Genomic DNA, 19694 nt, shown 5'->3' on the forward strand with positions numbered 1-19694 from the left:
TCACTCAGCATCTCTTCCAGTCCCATCCATGTTGATATAAAAGTTGGGTATTCATGCTTTCTGATGGAGGCATAATACTCCATAGTGTATATGGACCACATCTTCTTTATCCATTTGTCTGTTGAAGGACATCTTAGCTCTTTCCACAGTTTGGCGAATGTGGCCATTGCTGCTATGAACATTGGGGTACAGATGACCCTTCTTTTCACTACATTTCTATCTTTGGAGGTAAATACCCAATGTAAACTGAACCTCTTAAAAATGTTTTTTCTCTTCACAGCTGTGGCATATGGAAAGGGAACCTATTTTGCTGTTGATGCCTGTTATTCTGCTAATGATATATACTCCAGACCAGACAGCCATGGGAGAAAGCATATGTACTATGTGCGAGTACTTACTGGAAACTACACACGTGGAAATCACTCACTAATTGTGCCTCCTCCAAAGAGCCCTGAAAACCCTACTGACCTGTATGACACTGTCACAGATTGTGTGCGGAATCCCCACTTATTTGTGGTATTTTATGACTACCAGGCTTACCCAGAGTACCTCATTACTTTTACCAATTAACATCTGAGTATCCTTCCCAGAAGACATTGCTCGTCTATACATGCCAAGTTGTAAAACAAGTTTTAGATTTTTTTTCCTCTTAACAGCATTTTGTAAGATCAAAGGATCCTTGTCACTGAAATCAGACTTTCTTCAACTTCTCCTTCATACCTGGAATGAACCTATCTTAACAGCAATACATTTGAGAATTTAAATCACATAACTTAGTTACAACGGTGTATCCACAACCATGGACATCAAATCTGCAGAAGGAAAGAACAGGGTTGTAGTCTTGGGAAGGAGAGAATGAGTTCACCTTAAAGGAAGAGAGCACAGCTATGCAATTTCAGCGCTGCTGCAAAGGAGACAGCTGTATATCACGTTGGGATGCCATATTCCTGTGAGAAGCACAGTATTACTGAGTGGGGAGGACTGCTCATTTCCAGGCGGCCAGGGATGTTGTCTCTCTCTCTTTTTTTAATTCCTGGGCTGAGATCTATGCCTGATGTAAATAGATGCTCCAGAACATTCCATAAACCAACTAAGAAAGAAAAAAATTAGTTAGACTCCAACCAAAGTAGGAGCCATCTCTTTAATATCCTTGACTTGTCACTTTGCCTTAAATTGAACAGATTCTGTGACAGGGAATTCTGTTCTTCACAAACTGCACCATGTGCAGTGGGACATGTGGGACAACTCCAGCCTGGCTTCTGTGTCCTGTACAGTTGAGGGGCCATGGTCTAGCTTGTGGCCCATGGGAACTGGGTCCCATGGACTTGTGCAACACAGCAGTTCTGGCTCCGAGTGGTCCTTTTCCATGTTGACCCCAAATCTGCCTTCATCTAACTTCTGTTGGTGACAGAAATTAGATGACAGTGACAACAGTGGGATACTTTCAGGGTGAAACCCTTCTATTAAGATTAAGTGAGTTCCAGTATTATTAATATTTTCCTTGGCAGTCTAGCTGTTGATGATTTTAAAGACTTTAAATAAACCAGAGGAATTAAGAAGCCATACTGCTAATTTTCTAGCTCAGTATCTATTAAATAGTAGTGTTGGTTTTTAAAAAAATTTTCCCCAGATAAATTTCAGATTCAGACACTGTTTATTGAGTGCCTAGATCGTACCAGGTAATATAATATGTGCTTTATAGTATTTATCTTATTCCTCCAAACAATCCTGTCAGGTAAGAATTGTATCCCCATCTTAAAGTTGGGGAAACTGACGCTCAGAGTATAAGAAGCTTCCTTGCCTGGGGTCACCTAGGTGGTAGCCCTTAGAGACAGAAACCCAGTCCCGATTCCTGTGTTACCACTACACCACTACAGAGCATAGCCTTTAGATTAATGTTACCATTTCGGGAGCATCTCAGGTAATCTATGAATGACCCTCATATTTCCTTGGCTTTTTCCTTCTGGCTTTGGTTTCTGTTAGAGTCTTCATTTGAAGCTCTGTAGGCCAAGAGGCTAGAGCTGATGCCCTGTGCAGGTGGTGCGCTCTGACATTAGGGGGTGTTGCGAGGAGGCGAAAGGAGCTCTTCCTTGGCTGCTGTGAACTACTTGCCTCAAGTACAGGAAGTTGAGGGGACCAGAGTTCCACTTCATTAACGGACATCTTGAAGTTTTTCTTGCTGGTTTTTGTTTTGCTTTGTTTTTTAAGATTTATTTATTTTGAGAGAGAGAGAGAGAGAGAAAGGGAGAGAATCTCAAGCAGACTCCCTGCTGAGTGCAGAGCCTGACACGGGGCCCTATCTGACCTGAGCTGAAATCAAGCATCAGATGCTTACCTGCCTGAGCCACCCAAGTGCCCCTGTTGCTGTTAGTTTGTTAAGTGGCTTGACTCATTATTGCTTGGGCATGGCTTCCCAGCCACCGGCCTCTGAGCTCAGCTCATCCAGTCAGTAAATGTAATAGTTATCCTCAATCTAAAGAAATGTCATGTACCTCCTTTTTGAATAAAATACTTGGAAACTATCTGGTGGTAAACCTCTTTATCCTTAAGGGCATCTAGATACAGGAAAGCTGAATGATAAACACAGGCCACTGTTGATAAAAGACTACAAGAAACCATGAGAGCATCAGGGGGTGCCCAGAGTGTTAATAATATTCATCTGAAAATGACAGTAAGAGCGCAGTACAGGTTTAGTTCAGTAAATCTGAAGGGCAGATGGACTCCCACAGGAAGCTCCTGCTAAACCAAGCTCAATTCAAGACTGTGATGGGTCTTAGGGGATTCCTCTAGGGCCAGAGATTTTTAAACATTTTTGGTATTCTTAGGTCCTTAGTGTTTAGGTCCTTAGGTATCATCTTAGGTCCTTAAGTGTTTGCTGAGCTAGCAAGTCCTGGCCCACCCCAAAGGAGTCACGTTCTGTAGCTCTAGAGAGGTGCCTAGATATCTGCATTTTCAGCAAACACCTCAAATGATTCTGATAATCCTGATACTCGAACTGCCTATGACTTTCATGGCTCCAGAGACTTCTGCCTTCATGGGCCCCTTACTCCATAAAAAGTGAAAAAGTATTAACAATTACATTTTCCAACTGCACTGATACAAACATGAATGCAACGAAAACTAGATTATATGGGTTTTTTTAAAAAATTCAAAAGAAACTAAAACATTTTGGGGCCATGAAAAGCTCATGGGTCTTAGCCACTGTGCCAACTGGACAGGTTAGCCTTACTGATGCCTGGACATGTTAGGTGCAACGCTGAGCCGTACTTTTTTTTAACTTAAAAAAAAAATTATTTTTTCAGTGTTCCAAGATTCATTGTTTATGCACCACACCCAATGCTCCACGCAATACCTGCCCTCCTTAGTACCCACCAAGGCTCACCTATCCCTCTACCCTCCCCTCCAAAACCCTCAGTTTGTTTCTCAGAGTCCACAGTCTCTCATGGTTCATCTCCCCCTCCAATTTCCCCCAATTCACCCTTCCTTTCCTTCTCCTAATGTCCTCCATGTTATTCCTTATGCTCCACAAGTAAGTGAAATCATATGATAATTGACTCTCTCTGCTTGACTTATTTCACTCAGCATAATCTCCTCTAGTCCTGTCCACGTTGATACAAAAGTTGTATATTCATCTTTTCTGATGGAGGTATAATACTCCATTGCATATATGGACCTTATCTTCTTTATTCATTCGTCTGTTGAAGAGCATCTTAGCTCTTTCCACAGTTTGGCAACTGTGGCCATTGCTGCTATGAACACTGGGGTACAGATGGCCCTTCTTTTCACTACATTTGTATCTTTGGGGTAAATACCCAGTAGTGTAATTGCAGGGTCATAGAGAAGCTCTATTTTTAATTTCTCAAGGAATCTCCACACTGGTTTCCAAAGTGGCTGCACCAACTTGCATTCCCACCACCAGTGTAAGAGGGTTCCCCTTTCTCTACATCCTCTCCAACACTTGTTTCTTGTCTTGTTAATTTTGGCCATTCTAACTGGTGTAAGGTGGTATCTCAATGTGGTTTTGAATTGAATCTCCCTAATGGCTAATGATGATGAATATTTTTTCATGTGTCTGTTAGCCATTTGTATGTCTTCTTTGGAGAAGTGTCTGTTCATGTCTTCTGCCCATTTTTTGACGTGATTATGTGTTTTGTGAGTGTTGAGTTTGAGGAGTTCTTTATACATCTTGGATATCAGCCCTTTGTCTAGAGAGTCATTTGTGAATATCTTCTCCCATTCTGTGAGTTGCCTCTTTGTTTTGTTGACTGTTTCCTTTGCTGTTGCTCAGCTATATTCTTAATAGAACTTTTGTTTGTAGTTCTTACAGTCTCAGTGAGACTCAGTGAGATGAGCTGGAACCTGTTGCCCCACCCAGGAGTGGCCCGGTCCTGGGAGCAGGGGATGAGCCTGTAGTCTTTAAGGCCTCTGGCCTCTGCAGGGTCAATATATTTATCTAATAATTTCACTCACACATGCTTGCTTATACAAGAAATGCAGGATGAAATGGGACCCAGCTCCCTGAGCGCCCAATGGTCCCCCCGTTTGACTATCTTTCCTCACTGACATACTCTCCTTCACAGATAGCCAAGATCTCTATCTTGATAAAATCAGGAAACTATCTCCCATCACCCATTTATACTTAGAAATCCCTTCATACTAATGTCTTAACTCTCTTTCCAGCTCTCTGCATGTCAAAGACTGTTACCTCCAACTGCATCAAGTGCTTTGTTTCAGAATCTCCTTCAAACTTTTGTGACCCCAACCTACAGGAGGACATGAAGAAAAACAATTTATATCAGGCCCAGTTCATACACAGATACAACTGAAAAGTTATATGAAATATATTTATCCAAAAAAAATACTTTTCCTGGGAAATTTCATGAAATAATATTTATACTTACTAATGAATTCACTGAAATAACCTATTCTATTTAACTTTTAAAAAATGCTGGTCTTGGGGCCCCTGGGTGGCTCAGTGGGTTGAAGCCTCTGCCTTTGGCTCGGGTCGTGATCCCAGGGTCCTGGGATCGAGCCCCACGTCGGGCTCTCTGCTCAGCAGGAGCCTGCTTCCTCCTATCTCTGCCCGCTCTCTGCCTACTTGTGATCTCTGTCTGTCAAATAAATAAATAAAATATTTAAAAAAAAATGCTGGTCTTGCCCACTATATCGATTTTATTACTTACTAATGGGCCACAATCTGCAATTTGAAAAACAGTAGTCAAAGGAGTAGCAAACATCAAAAATAAAATATCTGAAGAAAACAGTATGTCTAGTTCTGCAATAAGGATCTACCTACTAAGGGGAACAGACATCTTATCCTTGGCCACAACACCCTCTACCACAATGTGTTTGATGGAGTGTTGCCAACAAGTTCTTCCTTTTATAATCCACTCAGCCAAATACTGAACAAGCCCCTACCCTATGCTGGGCACTCTGATCAATGCTCTGTGACTCCATAATAATCAAAACAAAGTCCATACCCCATGGAGTGACATTCTGATTGGGGAAGAAAATAAATAGGTATACAATGGTCAATCATAGTAAGTGCTACAGACAGGTCTCTTCCAGACCCTTCTTTTCCTGGACATGTTCATATAACACCTCCCTCACTGCTAGAAGGCATATGTTTTCTTTGGATGTACTTGATACCCTGAATCTGAAGACTGACAAGGATGGAGCCAGTAGTCACTTCATCTTAAAAGATTAATTTGCTTACCTTTTGTTATATATTTGTTTCACAAATGGTTACTCAGAGATCCATACACTTTTCTAATTTCTAAATTCTTTTTTTTTTTTTTTTTTTTAGATTTTATTTATATGAGAGAGAGAGAGGGAGAGAGAGCTCGAGATCAGGAGCAGAGAGAGGGGTAGAGGGAGAAGCAGACCCCCTGAAGCCTGATTCAGGACTCGATCCCAGGACGTGGGATCATGACCTGAGCTGAAGGCAGATGCTTAACTGACTAAGCCACCCACGTGCCCTAATTTCTAAAGTCTTAGTTAGACAGTAATGGTAATAATTATCCCCAGATCTTCTTGCAAATGTAATGAAAGAAGGCTCAATCCCACTAGACCAAACCTTTAGTCCATTGCAGGAGCCAGTAACATCCAGTGCTTTTCCTTCCCAGGACTAGTGTTCCTAGATGTCCCAGTTCCTTCCATAATGAAGCCTTATATTGGACCCTGCCGACTTTTTTCCTGATTGGTATCCTGCTCTGGGTGACAGGGATTAGCCAGTGAAAATTCTGCAGGTGTCATAGGTGTAATCAATCACTTTGGATCAAGGCTAGAAGCCACCCAATGGATGCATTTGGCCAGGGGTTGGCAAACTTTCTCTCTGAGGGGATAGACAGTATTTTCAGTCTTGCGGGCCACACTGGCTTGGTCACTGCTCAACTCTGACACTGTAACTCTAAAGCTGCCATCAGCAATATGTAATGAATGGCATGGCTGTGCTCCAGTAAACCTTTATTTACAAAAACAAGCAGCAGGCCGACCTCGCCTTGAGACTGCTGAAGAGGTATTACTTTCTGTTAAGAACACCTGGGGCTTACATTTGAGATCAGCTAAAAGGACCAGATGTGAGAGGAAAGGCAAAGTCACTGAAGAAAGAATGCCTAACAAGTAACAAAGAGCCGGCTGGCTCGGAGAGCGATGTTCGTGAATGAAGGTGGCAAGAGACTGAAACACAATTAGGTCTAAAGAACAAGTGCATTTACAAGCACGCTGGCCTACAAATTAATTTTGTGCTCTGCCATTTTTTTATTTAATGATCAAACTACTTAAAAATATTTTTAAAGTATTATTTTAAAAGTCATTTCCTTAGAACTACAAACTTCTTCCTTGTATCAGAAGTTGTGCCACTATCCTGGTTACTTGTGGATTCACCAAGCAGTCCAGCAAGTCATCTGTAGAAATGAATGTTTGAGAAGGAGCCATACTACTATTTGAAGCAATTTGTTCCACAACTGCATCCTCACTTTTACTCGTCATTCGTTGCCTCTTGGTACAACGCAGTTTTCCAGAGTGTTCTCCATCTTTGCCTACAAAGTCTTTACCATCACCTTCAAATATGCCTCCTCTCTCTGAGGGTAGTTCTTCAGAACTCAGTATTACAGGAACCAGATCAGGGCCAAAGGGACTTGCTGCCTCCCATTTTCCTGTTCCCAGGATTACGTCCTGGCCACCTGTTTGTTCCACCGCCGTGCGATTGTGCACATTCAAGCCCTCCTGTTTCATGTCCTCTCTATTTGTTCTCAGGGCTTGGATTTCTATGACCTTAGATGTTCTGTAATGATCAAAAAGGGCAGAAACAGCTCTATTTAAGTAGCGACAATTGACTTCGTGGGATGTTTCCTCAACCTAGGGAAAAAGTAAAACTCCTTAGAATGGCTATATGCACTTACATAAATTAGAAAACAAATGTTCTAGCAAGGGTTGATTAATCACAGGAAACTAACTGCCACGATGAACAACCTACCTCAGTTGGGTTTAACCAAGCTCTGGTATTGGTTGGATCCTCTGCAGTCTTCAGGGCACACACAAGCATGCGTGTGATTGCCTCTTCTACTCGGGCTTGGTGGTCCTCTTCCTGAGGCAAGATTTAAAAAGCACATTGTTTTCATCTGTCACTTTGTCTCATGGCTTAAAACAGAGTAGAGTCTCTATTAATTGTGGGCCCTGTTTGCTCATTAATATAAGCTTTTTTAGAGAAGGAAGGAACATGTTTTGGCAGATCACAACTTTTCTGTATTCACTATCACCTGACATCTAGAAGAGTTGTAAAATATTTCACCGACCACATTGAAGTTTTATCCTGTCTATAAGACATAGCCCTTAAGAATGAACTACTTTGTGATGTTTCTTCCAATCTCTTTCATTTGTTGACAAGTTTAAAATATTTTTTAAAAAAGGCACTACATACATAGAAATAATACTTAAGAATTTTAAAAACTTTCTTAATGGAAGAAAAATTATAATAAACATGCTTGGCCACAAGAATGAAATGGCTAAAAATCCAAATATGGTTTTTTAAAGACATAATAAGCATAAATTAGAGCATTAAGGATAAATTACATTTAAATCAACGACTTCTGTTCATCAAAAGGCAACAAAAGGAAAAAAAGCAAACCAGATATGTGTAATACATAAAACTGATAAAGGTTAATATCCAGGATATATAAAGAATCTATACACATCAAACAAATAATCCAATTTTTAAAAATAGGCAAGAGGCATGAAGACAAGCATTTCAGAAAAAGAGCAATCACATATTTATTAAAACGTGAAAGGTTTTAATAAACCTTTAATAAACTGAGCCTGGGTGGCTCAGTGGGTTAAGGCCTCTGCCTTCGGCTCAAGTCATGATCCCAGGGTCCTGGAATTGAGCACCACATTGGGCTCTCTGCTCAGCAAGGAGCCTGCTTCCCTTCCTCTCTCTCTCTCTGCCTGCCTCTCTACCAGCTTGTGATCTCTGTCTGTCAAATAAATAAATAAAAATCTTTTTTAAAAACCCATGAAAATATGTTTGACCTAATGAATAATCAGGGAAATGCAAATCGAGAAACTGGTGAAATTGGCAAAAGAGAGTCTGATAATTCCAAGTGGTAGAAAAATGTGCATTGACGGACTCACTGATGGTGGGAGTGCAAACTGGTATGGCCATCTGGAAAACATGTTGGTGTTATCTTGTAAACTTGGGTATTGTACCCCCTGCAGACCAGAATTTCTGCACCCAGGAAATACATACTTTTTAAAAAAGATTTTATTAATTTATTTGGGGGAGAGAGAGAGAGAGAGCTTGAGAGAGAGAGCATGAGAGGAAAGAGGTCAGAGTGAGAAGCAGACTCCCTGCCGAAAAGGGAGCCTGATGTGGGACTTGATCCCAAGACTCCAGGATCACGACCTGAGGCGAAGGCAGTCACTCATCCAACTGAGCTACCCACATGGGCAAGAAATATATATTCTTTAGAGAAACTCTTGTACATGTGTACAAGAATATCCTATTTATAAAAGCAAAAAATTGGAAACAACTCAATTATCCATCAACAGAACAGGGAACCAATAAAATGGGGTACACTTATATAAGAGAATATCATACCACAGTGAAAATGAATGAAATTTCCATGATAAGACACCACTCCACACTAGTATGACTATCATAAAAAAGACAGATAATAACAAGTGTTGGTGAGGATGTGGAGAAATCAGAATAGTCACACATTGCTGGTCAGAATGTAAATGGCTTTAGAAACAGCCTGGCAGGGCGCCTGGGTGGCTCAGTGGTTAAGCCGCTGCCTTTGGCTCAGGTCATGATCTCAGGGTCCTGGGATCGAGTCCCGCATCGGGCTCTCTGCTCAGCAGGGAGCCTGCTTCCTCCTCTCTCTCTCTCTGCCTGCCTCTCTGCCTACTTGTGATTTCTCTCTGTCAAATAAATAAATAAAATCTTTAAAAAAAAAAAAAAGAAAGAAACAGCCTGGCAGTTCCTCAAAAGGCTAAACACAGAGTTGCCAAATGTGGTGGTTAATTTTATTAGCTAACTTGGTTAGGCTAGTTGTTTGGCCAAACCCTAGTCTAAATGTTGCTGTGAAAATACTTTGAAGATGATTAACCTTTAAAATCAGTTGACTTTAGGTAAAGGAAATTATCTTCAATAATGTAGGTAGACCTCAGGTGAAGGCCTGAGGCAAAAACTAAGGTTTCCTAGAGAATAAGGTATTGTGCCTCAGGATTCTAACAGAAATCCTGAATGAGTGGGTTTCTAGTCTGTTAGCCATCCTACAGATTTCAGACTCCAGACTGAAACTCAGACCAGAGTCTTTACGATCCATTATACCAAACCAAAGGATCCAGAAATTCCACTCCTAAATGTACATGCAAGATAATGAAAACATATGGTCACATAAAAACTTGTACATAAATGTCAGTAATAGCATTATTTGTAACTGCAAAAAGTAGACACAACCCACATGTCCACCAGCTGATGAGTAGATAAACAAAATGTGTATATCCATTCAATGGAATATTATTTAGCCATAAAAAGGAATCAAGTACTGATACATGCTATAACATAGATAAATCCTGAAAACATGTAATACTGAATGAAAGATGCTGGCCACAAAAAAACCATGTACTACATGATTCCGGAATTGGCAAATCTAGAGAGACAGAAAATAGGTTGGTGACCACTTACGGTTACAGAGGAAAATCAGAGAGCAAATACTCATATATATAGGGTTTCTTTTTAGGTTGATGAAAATGTTCAAAAATTGATTATGGTAGTATTGCATAATTCTTGACTATACATAAAATTTCTGAACTGTACACTTTACTGTTTTTCCACTGAGTATTCAAATGTATTTATTTGGGAAACTAAAGTCCATTTTCTTCTTAACAGGGTTTTAGAAAGCTGCATTTGTTTAAAGCAAGTGAAATTTTAAAGAAGTAAAACTCCTAGAAGCTCTCAGAACCTCTAAGAATTTTTTTTAATTGAAGTATAATCAACACAGTGTTACATTCGTTTCAGGTGTATGACATCAGGATTCAACAGCTCTATAGGCTTTGCCGTGCTCACAAGCATAGGTACCATCTGTCACCATCCAACATTCCTGCAACACCTCTGACTAGATTCCCCACGCTGCACCTGTCATCCCTGTGACTTACTCATTCTGTAACTGGAAGGCTGTACCTCCCACTCCCCTGCATCCAGAAAGGAGAGGGGGTGAGCAAAATTACACCACTACAAATATGTTACCTACATATTATTTTATAGGTATAAATACAATGAAAGACATAATAATGGAAAAATTATTAGAGCAAAAGGAAAGCCTTTAAAAATTAACAGAAAAAATTGTTTTAAGTTTGGAAAAAGTACCAATAAAATAAATGCATTTCAATACAACAAGAATAAGGAGGAATACTAAAAGAAAAGGATTAAAAAAGGCACAATTGAGGGGTGCCTGAGTGGCTCTGTGGGTTAAGGCCTCTGCCTTTGGCTCGGGTCATGATCCCAGGGTCCTGGGATCAAGCCCCGCATCGGGCTCTCTGCTCAGCAGGGAGCCTGCTTCCTCCTCTCTCTCTCTCTCTCTCTCTCCCTCTCTGCCAGCCTCTCTGCCTACTTGTGATCTCTGTCAAATAAATAAATAAAATTAAAAAAAAAAAAAGGCACAGGGGCGCCTGGGTGGCTCAGGTGGTTAAGCCGCTGCCTTGGGCTCAGGTCATGATCTCAGGGTCCTGGGATCGAGTCCCACATCGGGCTCTCTGCTCAGCAGGGGGCCTGCTTCCCTTCCTCTCTCTGTGATCTCTTCCCTTCCTCTCTCCTACTGTGATCTCTCTCTGTCAAATAAATAAATAAAATCTTTTAAAAAAAAAAAAGGCACAATTGAGAAGAACTGAGAATATACTTTATCCTTTGGAATACATTAAGATAGAATACCACTTTAACAGAGAAAAAGAGAAGAGATGAATATTGTGCCAGCTGGACAGAACTAGAATTTCTACTTTTTTCCCAAATCTATGTGACTTGTGACAAGAATACTACAGTCAGGATTTAGCTTGAGTTATTATGTGGAATATGGTTGGTTTTAAAACCTAAGGGGTTTTGGAGTTAAATTTGGCAACAAGAAAAAATTACGGTTCAGTACTTGAAGAGATAAGAATCAAAGCAACATGTGACAGAGGAAAATATAGTCATTTAGATCCTAGTCCGCATTCCAGTTATTTAAGGAAGAATGAATGTTTTCAAACTGTGATGTACGCCGAAGTTAAAGGAGGAATGAGAGTCCTGGTTTGGTGAAGGACAGAAATCATCCACCTTAAGTCAGCATCAAGTCCTTGGGTACCAAACTTGTAAGTACTATCTCATGACTTGTTTATACTCATTGACACCAATCCTTTGGAAAATTCTTTGAGAATCAGCTGAACAAATGGTATAAAACAAGCTTCTAATAAGACCATAGTGAAGGCTTTCAGACTCTTGAGGCCAGGTGAATTCAAATCTAAATAAAATATGAACAAGTGGCATTCTACAGTACATTAAGAAATGATATATCAGGGCGCCTGGGTGGCTCAATGGGTTAAAGCCTCTGCCTTCAGCTCAGGTCATGATCCCAGGGTCCTGGGATCGAGCCCCACATTGGGCTCTCTGCTCAACAGGGAGCCTGCTTCTCCCTCTCTCTCTTTCTGCCTGCTGCTCTGCCTACTTGTGATCTCTGTCTGTCAAATAAATAAATAAAATCTTAAAAAAAAAAAAGAAATGATATATCATAACCAAATGGGATTTGTTCCAGAAATTAAGGATGGTTCAATCAATACTAAGAAATCCACTGATTTAATTTACTCAAATACCAGATATTTACTAAAGAGGAATATTATATGATCATCTCCATTAGTGCTTAAAAGGCATTCAATAATATTTAACATCTTTTCTGGATTAAAAAACAAAATAAAAAACAAAAAAGTAATGAATTGAAAGATACTTAACATGGTAAAATATATACACAATTCACCCCCAAATCCAGTATTTTACTTAAAAAAAAAAAAATCACTAGAGAATTCTCTCTAAAATCAGAAAAAGACAAAGATGCCCACTATCTCCATTATTTATTTATTATTGATTTAGAAGTATTAGCTAATGTAATTAGACAAGGGAAAATAAGATACAGGAAAATAAATTGGAAAGGAAGAGGTAAAAGTATCTTAATTTTCAGATAATAGGAGAGAAACCTGAAAAACCAAGGAAGTCAATAAAAAATCACCACACTCAAGAAAATAATTCAAATTAACACAAAATCAATAGCCTTCATATATACAAACAATATCTACTCAGATGATACAACGGAAGAGAAGACCCACCTCACTTAACCACAGCAGCCAAAAAAGAGGAAATGCCCGGGAATAAACCTTTTTTTAAAGAAATGTCCAAATCCAGTGTGAGGAAAACTTTAAAACACTCCTGGAACAAAGACAACTAGACTTGGACAAAAAGAAAGGTATCTCATTACTGGTTAGGACAATTCAACACCATACAGCTCATATTAAATTTCATATAAATGGAATAAAAATATCAATTGTTTTCTCCCTGAAGGTGGATGTATTCTAAAGATCATGCTAAAAAAAAAAAAATAATAAAAAAAAAAAAAAAATTTAAGAAGAGCCAGGAAAACACTGCAAAAGAAAAGGTTTCTGGCCCTACAGATACTAAAAACATCCTATAAGACCCCTCTAAGTAAAAAAGGGTAGAAGCATTGAAACAATGTGAAGAAAGGCCAGTGGAAGAAACAGACCCAAGTACACAGAGATATCTGGTATATGATTAAGGTAATATTTCAAATCATCACAGAAAAGACAGACTTTAAAATAAATGATGTCCCTGACAATTCTATTGTCATTTGGTAATAAATAATAGATCTCAACCTTATACCATACACTAGTAAAAACCTTGAAATGGATGAGAGACCCAAACGTAAAAAAATGAAACAATCCAAACTAAAAGAAAGCATTGGTGAATTCCTTTACGACCTGGAAGAGGGAAAGGTTTTTTCCAGCTATGATTCAAAAATCAGAAGCAAAAAAATTCAACAGTACATCCTGTTGGTGAGGCTGTGGAGAAAAGAAGCTTCCTCAGATGCTACTGATAGAAAGGCAAAATGGCACAATCACTGTCAAATTTGGCAAAATTTGGCAAAGCCTAACAAAATTAAAGCTGACTCACTTTTAAGACTCTCCCCAAAGACACTCTTCCAGCAAATATAAAACAACATATGCACAATGTTAATCACTGGCATTATTTCTAATTATAAAAGACTGGAAAGAACGCAAACATCCATCCACATCGGAACCAGGAAGTGAACGATGGTGCACCCATACAGTGGGATACTACACAGCTGTTGGAAAGAAAGTGAAAATTGCTCCGTACTATGATTCACCAAATTCAGAATAGTATTGTAATGTGAAAAAAGCAGGGTGCGGAACACTAGTTTATTACTTTCTGTATAAGAAAGGAGAGGAATATGAGTATGTGTGAATAAGCACATGAAACATAAACAAGTTTCTATTCTTATTCACATATAAAGTCATGCATGAATATATTTATTCATTTACTTAATTATTTACATATATGTTTACAAAGAAGACACACTAGAATGATGAACTAAAAGAACAGAAACAGAGCCCTGTGGTGGGGGTTAGTGGGGAGAGAGGGATGGAGTGGAGGGGACAGAGAGGAAGAGAAAACTTCTCTATATAAAGGAGAGTTTTAATATCATTTTAACAATTTAATGTTTTACATATTCAAAATATTAAATAAAGTCAAATTATGAAAAAAAGTAAATCCTAATGCTGAAAACAAACTGAAACAAAACAAACCTACCTAAAATTTAAGTAACATAGCCACAAATGAAAAGAATCCCTTCACAATGAATTCTGAATGCAGTAGTACTTTGTAGCCCCTTAGTGGGATATAGTCTAATGATAAAAAGGATTAAAAAGAAATCCTAAATTTTATTTGCAAGTTTTATTATTAGTAATAATAATATTGGAATTTTGAAATTATAAATATAACATCTTAAAAAAATATATGGGTGGACAAATGTTTATAGCAGCAATGTCTACAACAGCCAAACTATGGAAAGAACCTCAATGTCCATCAACAGATAAATGGATAGAGAAGATGTGATATATATATATATATATATATATGAAATACTATGCAGCAATCAAAATAAATGAAATCTTGCCATTTGTGACAACATGGATGAACTAGAGGGTATTATGCTTAGTGAAATAAGTCAATCAGAGAAAGACAATTATCATATGATCTCCTTGATATGAGGAAGTGGAGAGGCAGCGTGGAGGGTTTGGGGGGTAGGAAGGGAATTAATGAAACAATATGGGATCAAGAGGGAGACAAACCATAAGAGAGTCTTAATCTCACAAAACAAACTGAGAGTTGCCGGGAGTAGGGGGCTAGGGAGAAGGTGGTTGAGTTATGGACACTGGGGAAGGCATCTGCTATGGTGAGTGCTGTGAAGTGTGTAAGCCTGGCTTGATTCACAGACCTGTACCCCTGGGGCTAATAATACATTATATGTTAATAAAAAAATTTAAAAATTAAAAAGGAAAAAAATAAGTGGGTGGGGCACCTGGGTGGATCAGCTGGTTAAGCATTCAACTCTTGATTTCAGCTCAGGTCATGATCTCAGGGTTATGAGACTGAGCCCCATGACAGGTTCCGTACTGGGCATGGAGCCTGCTTACGATTCTCTCTCTCTCACTCTCTGCCCTCCCATCCAAGGCAGGGGTAAAATATATATATATTTATATATATTTGTGTGTGTGTGTGTGTATTTATATATGTGTGTATATATATAGATATAGATACATAAATATGTATCAAATAAGTAGATGTTACTGTTAGGATTGATCATGATTTTCAGTGTAAGAGAAGAGATAAAAAATATGGACACAAATAAGAAAATATCTATATTTAACCTTAAATTAGAATTATAAATATACCTATATCTATCTATCTATCTATCTACCTATCTATCTATATCACATTCTGGTTTTATTATTTAAAGGTCTAGAAACAGCAACATGCCAATAGCAATAAACAACAGCTTTAGAGCCCCAATCTCAGTTTCTAAATACCATTCTCCACTAAAAGGAACAATGACCACTTGGAGAAATGATCAGCTTCCAAGTTGGAGGCAGGTAAAGTCTAAGGCAATCCTGGGGTATCCTCTTGTACCAGAGAGCAAGGATACATTCCAAGACAAATGATGACGTACCAAAAGGGCACAGGCCCGCTTGAAGGAGTTTACCAAAAACACAGAAGAGAATCAAATTTGGAATGACCTTGGCAAGCTGGAATGCTCACCCCAAAGAACACAGTACAAGCTGAGGGAGGGGAGTGTGAAGTGTGGGATGTGGGTTTAAAGAGCCAGCTTTAACAGCTTCACGACGGAGGGCAACCTGACACGGGAGCTGACTGGGTGAAAAAGCAGGGACACTCTCGCGCTGAGTATGAGCCCAAAGCGAGATCAGATCCCTAAAAAAAGCTACTGCAATATTATAAGCAGCAAAAAGAAATTGAGGATCTAAGTCATGCGAGGGAGAAACCTTGATTCCGTGAACTGAGACCTCCTGGTATTTATACATTAAGAGGGTTGTTCTCGACATAATAGTTCTTCCTCTTCATAGTAGTTTCCGTTTTTAAACACTTCTCATGTGGCAGGCGCTGGATTAAATGCCTCTGGAGTGTGTGTGATTATAATCCCTGTTCCCCAGGTGCAGAGACCTGGGCTAGATGAGATGAACTGATCATCCAGGTTACACAGCTAACAAAGGCAGACCTATAACTTAAACCTGCATTTAGTTCTGAAGTCTATGATCAAAATGGTGAAAAGTCTGAAAAAATTTTTAAGAAGTCATATAAAAAAACTTATTAAAGAAACTGAAGGTTTTGGGGCACCTGGGTGGCTCAGGGGGTTAAGTCTCTGCCTTCGGCTCGGATCATGGTCTCAGGGTCCTGGGATCAAGCCCCAAATTGGGCTCTCTGCTCAACAGGGAGCCTGCTTCCTCCTCTCTCTCTCTCTGCCTGCTGCTCTGCCTACTTGTGATCCCTCTCTCTGTCAAAAAAACCAAACCAAACCAAACCAAACCAAACGAAACCAAAGCAAACAGAGGCTTTGAGTCTGGGAAAGAAAAGTTTAAAGGGACACATGGCAGGTATCATCAAATATTTAAAAAACAAACAAAAAAAAAACATTCTGTAGAGTTTCAGAAATAATGGGTATAGTTACAAGCAGGCAGGTGAATCTAACAATGAAAAGAGCCACCTTGAGAAGCTAAGTACTGTCAGTACTACTGTCAGTACTAGCAGATGTGACTCTGGACTTGGACTGGACTGTATCTTGACATTTGCTCTGACTGTAATTCAGCATGCTACCAGCAGCTAAGTAACTAACCAGCTGAGTCCACTGATCTCCCACCACACCGCTCACCTAACCCACAAAGGCCACATCTCTTTTCTAAGCCCAGACAGTGCAGCTTCCTGTCAGAGTCTCCCTGAGGCTCCACCTATGCCAAAGCCCTCCCCAGTACCCATGGATAAGGAGAGCCTGAGGGGAGGAGGCAGCAGCCACACGGAGAAGAGAAATGCAATCAGGATTTGGGTACAGGACAGTAAGATGCCACTGGAGCAGAGGCTTCAAAGCCTCTGGTTAAAGAGGCACAGGTGCAGAGAAAGCCTTGGTTCAGCCTCACGGGACAGCCATGTTAATTGTCAAGTAGAGCAGGCAACTAGGGTCACACAAAGTGTATTGTAGGGAAAATGCCTCCTTCATTTCCCAGCAGAAATGAAACAATAAAATCCTAGCATTCAAAGACTCTTCTTTGAGAAAAGGCAGAAGCCAGGACTGAGAATTGTGCAATTAGTAACAAGGGCCCTGAGCCAAGAAGCAGTTATCTCCAGCCCATCTGGATGTGGACAGAACTGGTAATGTGGGACAGACATGGCAAATCCTGACAGCCCCACACCGCTTTCCTAACACCACCAGCTAAGGAGAAGACTGCACACCAGCATCAGGGCCCACTGTGCACCCTTAAAAGAAAGAGAATAATTCATCACTGAAAACCCTAATTCCGACCTAAATACCCATTAACAGAGCACTGAATACAGAAATTGTAGCATATCAAACCGAAGTAGTATTGGTTGGTTACATTTAATCACTAAGTTTTATAGTTAGGCTATATATATATATATATATATATATATATATATACACACACACACACACACACATATCTTAAAAGCAGGGATTACATTTATTTAAAAAAAAAAAAAAAGTACCAGCTCAATCCATGAGTTTATACTGACAGTGACAGGATCAATGGATTCTACGTAATGCCACCAGTGTCTGGGAACAAACAGAACCTGAAAAGCGAACAAACAAAAAGTAAGTTAGCACAAGAACAGCACATTTTGTTTTAATGTCAGAATCAGACCCTAATTGACAAAGCTAGGAATCAATATGAATTCATAGCAATATTTCTGTTGGAAAGGAAAACAAGGAAAAAAACCTCACAACCCCTTTCTTTTTTTAACCAGCGAGTTCATATGTTCCATAAAGGATGTTATTGCCAGCTTCCCCAACTTCTACTCTCCTTAATCCTGGGTCTGCACTGCCTGCAACTAAATCTTAGTAAAGGACATAGATTCTAATTTTTCCTCCTTTCCACTGCAAAACAGCTGCATGCATTCTGAGAAAGGGTATAGGGAAAACTAGAGGAAGTAGTTTCTGTCTTCTCACAGTGTAAAATCTAGCCACTGAAGAAACAGCACGTTGAAAGGGGGCACTAGGTATATGACTCAAAGGAGCCAACACTGGTGCCAGGGAGCCTCAGAAGAGGGAGACATCGGCATGAACCATGGATGGCAGGAGCAGCCTGGCATGCATGAAATGTGGTCTGAACCAGGGTTAGGGGACCATGTAGAGACAGCAAAGAATTAGGACATGCCAGGAGGGAGAGGTAGTGCCAACAAGGGAGGTTGGACTGTTGAGGGAGAGCAAGTAGGTCGGTCTCACTGTGGCAGACAGGGCAATGGGAGATAAATTGAGAGGGTTAGGTTAGGGCCAGAGGAGGGCCCTTAACTTAGAATAAAGAATCTCCTTTTTATTCTGTAAGTATTAAGGAATTTTGGGGGGGTGCAGATGGAGAGAGAGAATCTTAAGCAGACTCCCCACTCAGCATAAAACCTGATACAGGGGGCAATCTCTCGAACCTGAGATCATGACCTGAGCTGAAATCAAGACTCAGATGCTTAACTGACTGAATGACCGAGGTGCCTCACTAAGAAATTTTTAGTAGGGGGATAGTTAAAATAGCAGTATCATGGGAGAGTCTGGGAAGGACAGGAGATTCTTACAGTGGCCCAACTAGTAAGATCTAGAGATCTAAACAGGAAGGTATAGAAAACAAAAGCAACAGCCAGAGTCAAGAAGGACTGCATTTGTCCAGACTCAGTATGAGATTAGTACCCATGGAAGTTTGAGCAGAGCAGACAGGCTGATCCAAGGGTTTGGGGCTTCAGATTTGGAAAATGGGTGGCACTAGCTTTGAGCAAGGTGAAGCTAGGAGATAGGAAGAGAGCACCTTTTAGGAGAACAGAGCTCTAAGAAGGGCACTGCACTTAAATCATTAGTTCATGTATGTTTCATCTGATAAGACAGTGGTAAGAGACAGACCCAGTTGTTGGTAGATTAAAGAACAAGCAGGGTGTAAGGAACACTGATACCACAGACAGAACCATGTGTTTAAATCTGGCTATTAAAATAGAAGAAAAAATTAATTACCAAGCATGTCACATCCACCAGAATGGCTATGATAATAACAGGAATAATGGAAAAGAACAAGTGTTGGTGAGGAGGTGAAAAAATCAGAGCCTTCACACATTACTTCGTGGGAATGTAAAATGGTGTAGCTGCCATGGAAAACAGCTGGGCAATTCCTCAAAAAGTTAAACACAGAGTTACCACAGGACCCAGCAATTTCACTCCTAGGTATATAACCAAGGGAGCTGAAAATATACCTTCACCCAAAAACTGGTTCTCCAATGTCTACAGCAACATTCTTCAGTAATAGCTAAAAAGTAGAAACAATTCAAATGTCTATCAACAGATGAATGGATAAGCAAA

The 19694-nt window shown here is 39.8% G+C and overlaps 2 protein-coding genes across 4 annotated transcripts in view; one reads left to right on the forward strand and one right to left on the reverse strand.

Moving 5' to 3' along the window:
- PARP14 (poly(ADP-ribose) polymerase family member 14) overlaps nucleotides 1-2522 on the forward strand; it is a 51336-nt gene extending 48814 nt beyond the window's left edge. For both annotated transcript variants that reach the window (XM_059391067.1, XM_059391068.1), the window contains one exon: nucleotides 281-2522. In XM_059391067.1, coding sequence (XP_059247050.1) covers nucleotides 281-570 — 290 coding nt within the window. In that variant the 3' untranslated portion in view covers nucleotides 571-2522. The remainder of the gene's footprint in view (nucleotides 1-280) is intronic.
- A 93-nt stretch (nucleotides 2523-2615) lies between these two features.
- Nucleotides 2616-19694, reverse strand: part of HSPBAP1 (HSPB1 associated protein 1) — a 63239-nt gene continuing 46160 nt past the window's right edge. For both annotated transcript variants that reach the window (XM_059391069.1, XM_059391070.1), the window contains exons 6-8: nucleotides 17849-17932; nucleotides 7478-7588; nucleotides 2616-7359 (exon numbers count right to left, since the gene is read on the reverse strand). In XM_059391069.1, coding sequence (XP_059247052.1) covers nucleotides 6826-7359; nucleotides 7478-7588; nucleotides 17849-17932 — 729 coding nt within the window. In that variant the 3' untranslated portion in view covers nucleotides 2616-6825. The remainder of the gene's footprint in view (nucleotides 7360-7477; nucleotides 7589-17848; nucleotides 17933-19694) is intronic.

The sequence above is a fragment of the Mustela nigripes genome, chromosome 2 (genome assembly GCF_022355385.1).
Source record: "Mustela nigripes isolate SB6536 chromosome 2, MUSNIG.SB6536, whole genome shotgun sequence".
NCBI lineage: Eukaryota > Metazoa > Chordata > Mammalia > Carnivora > Mustelidae > Mustela > Mustela nigripes.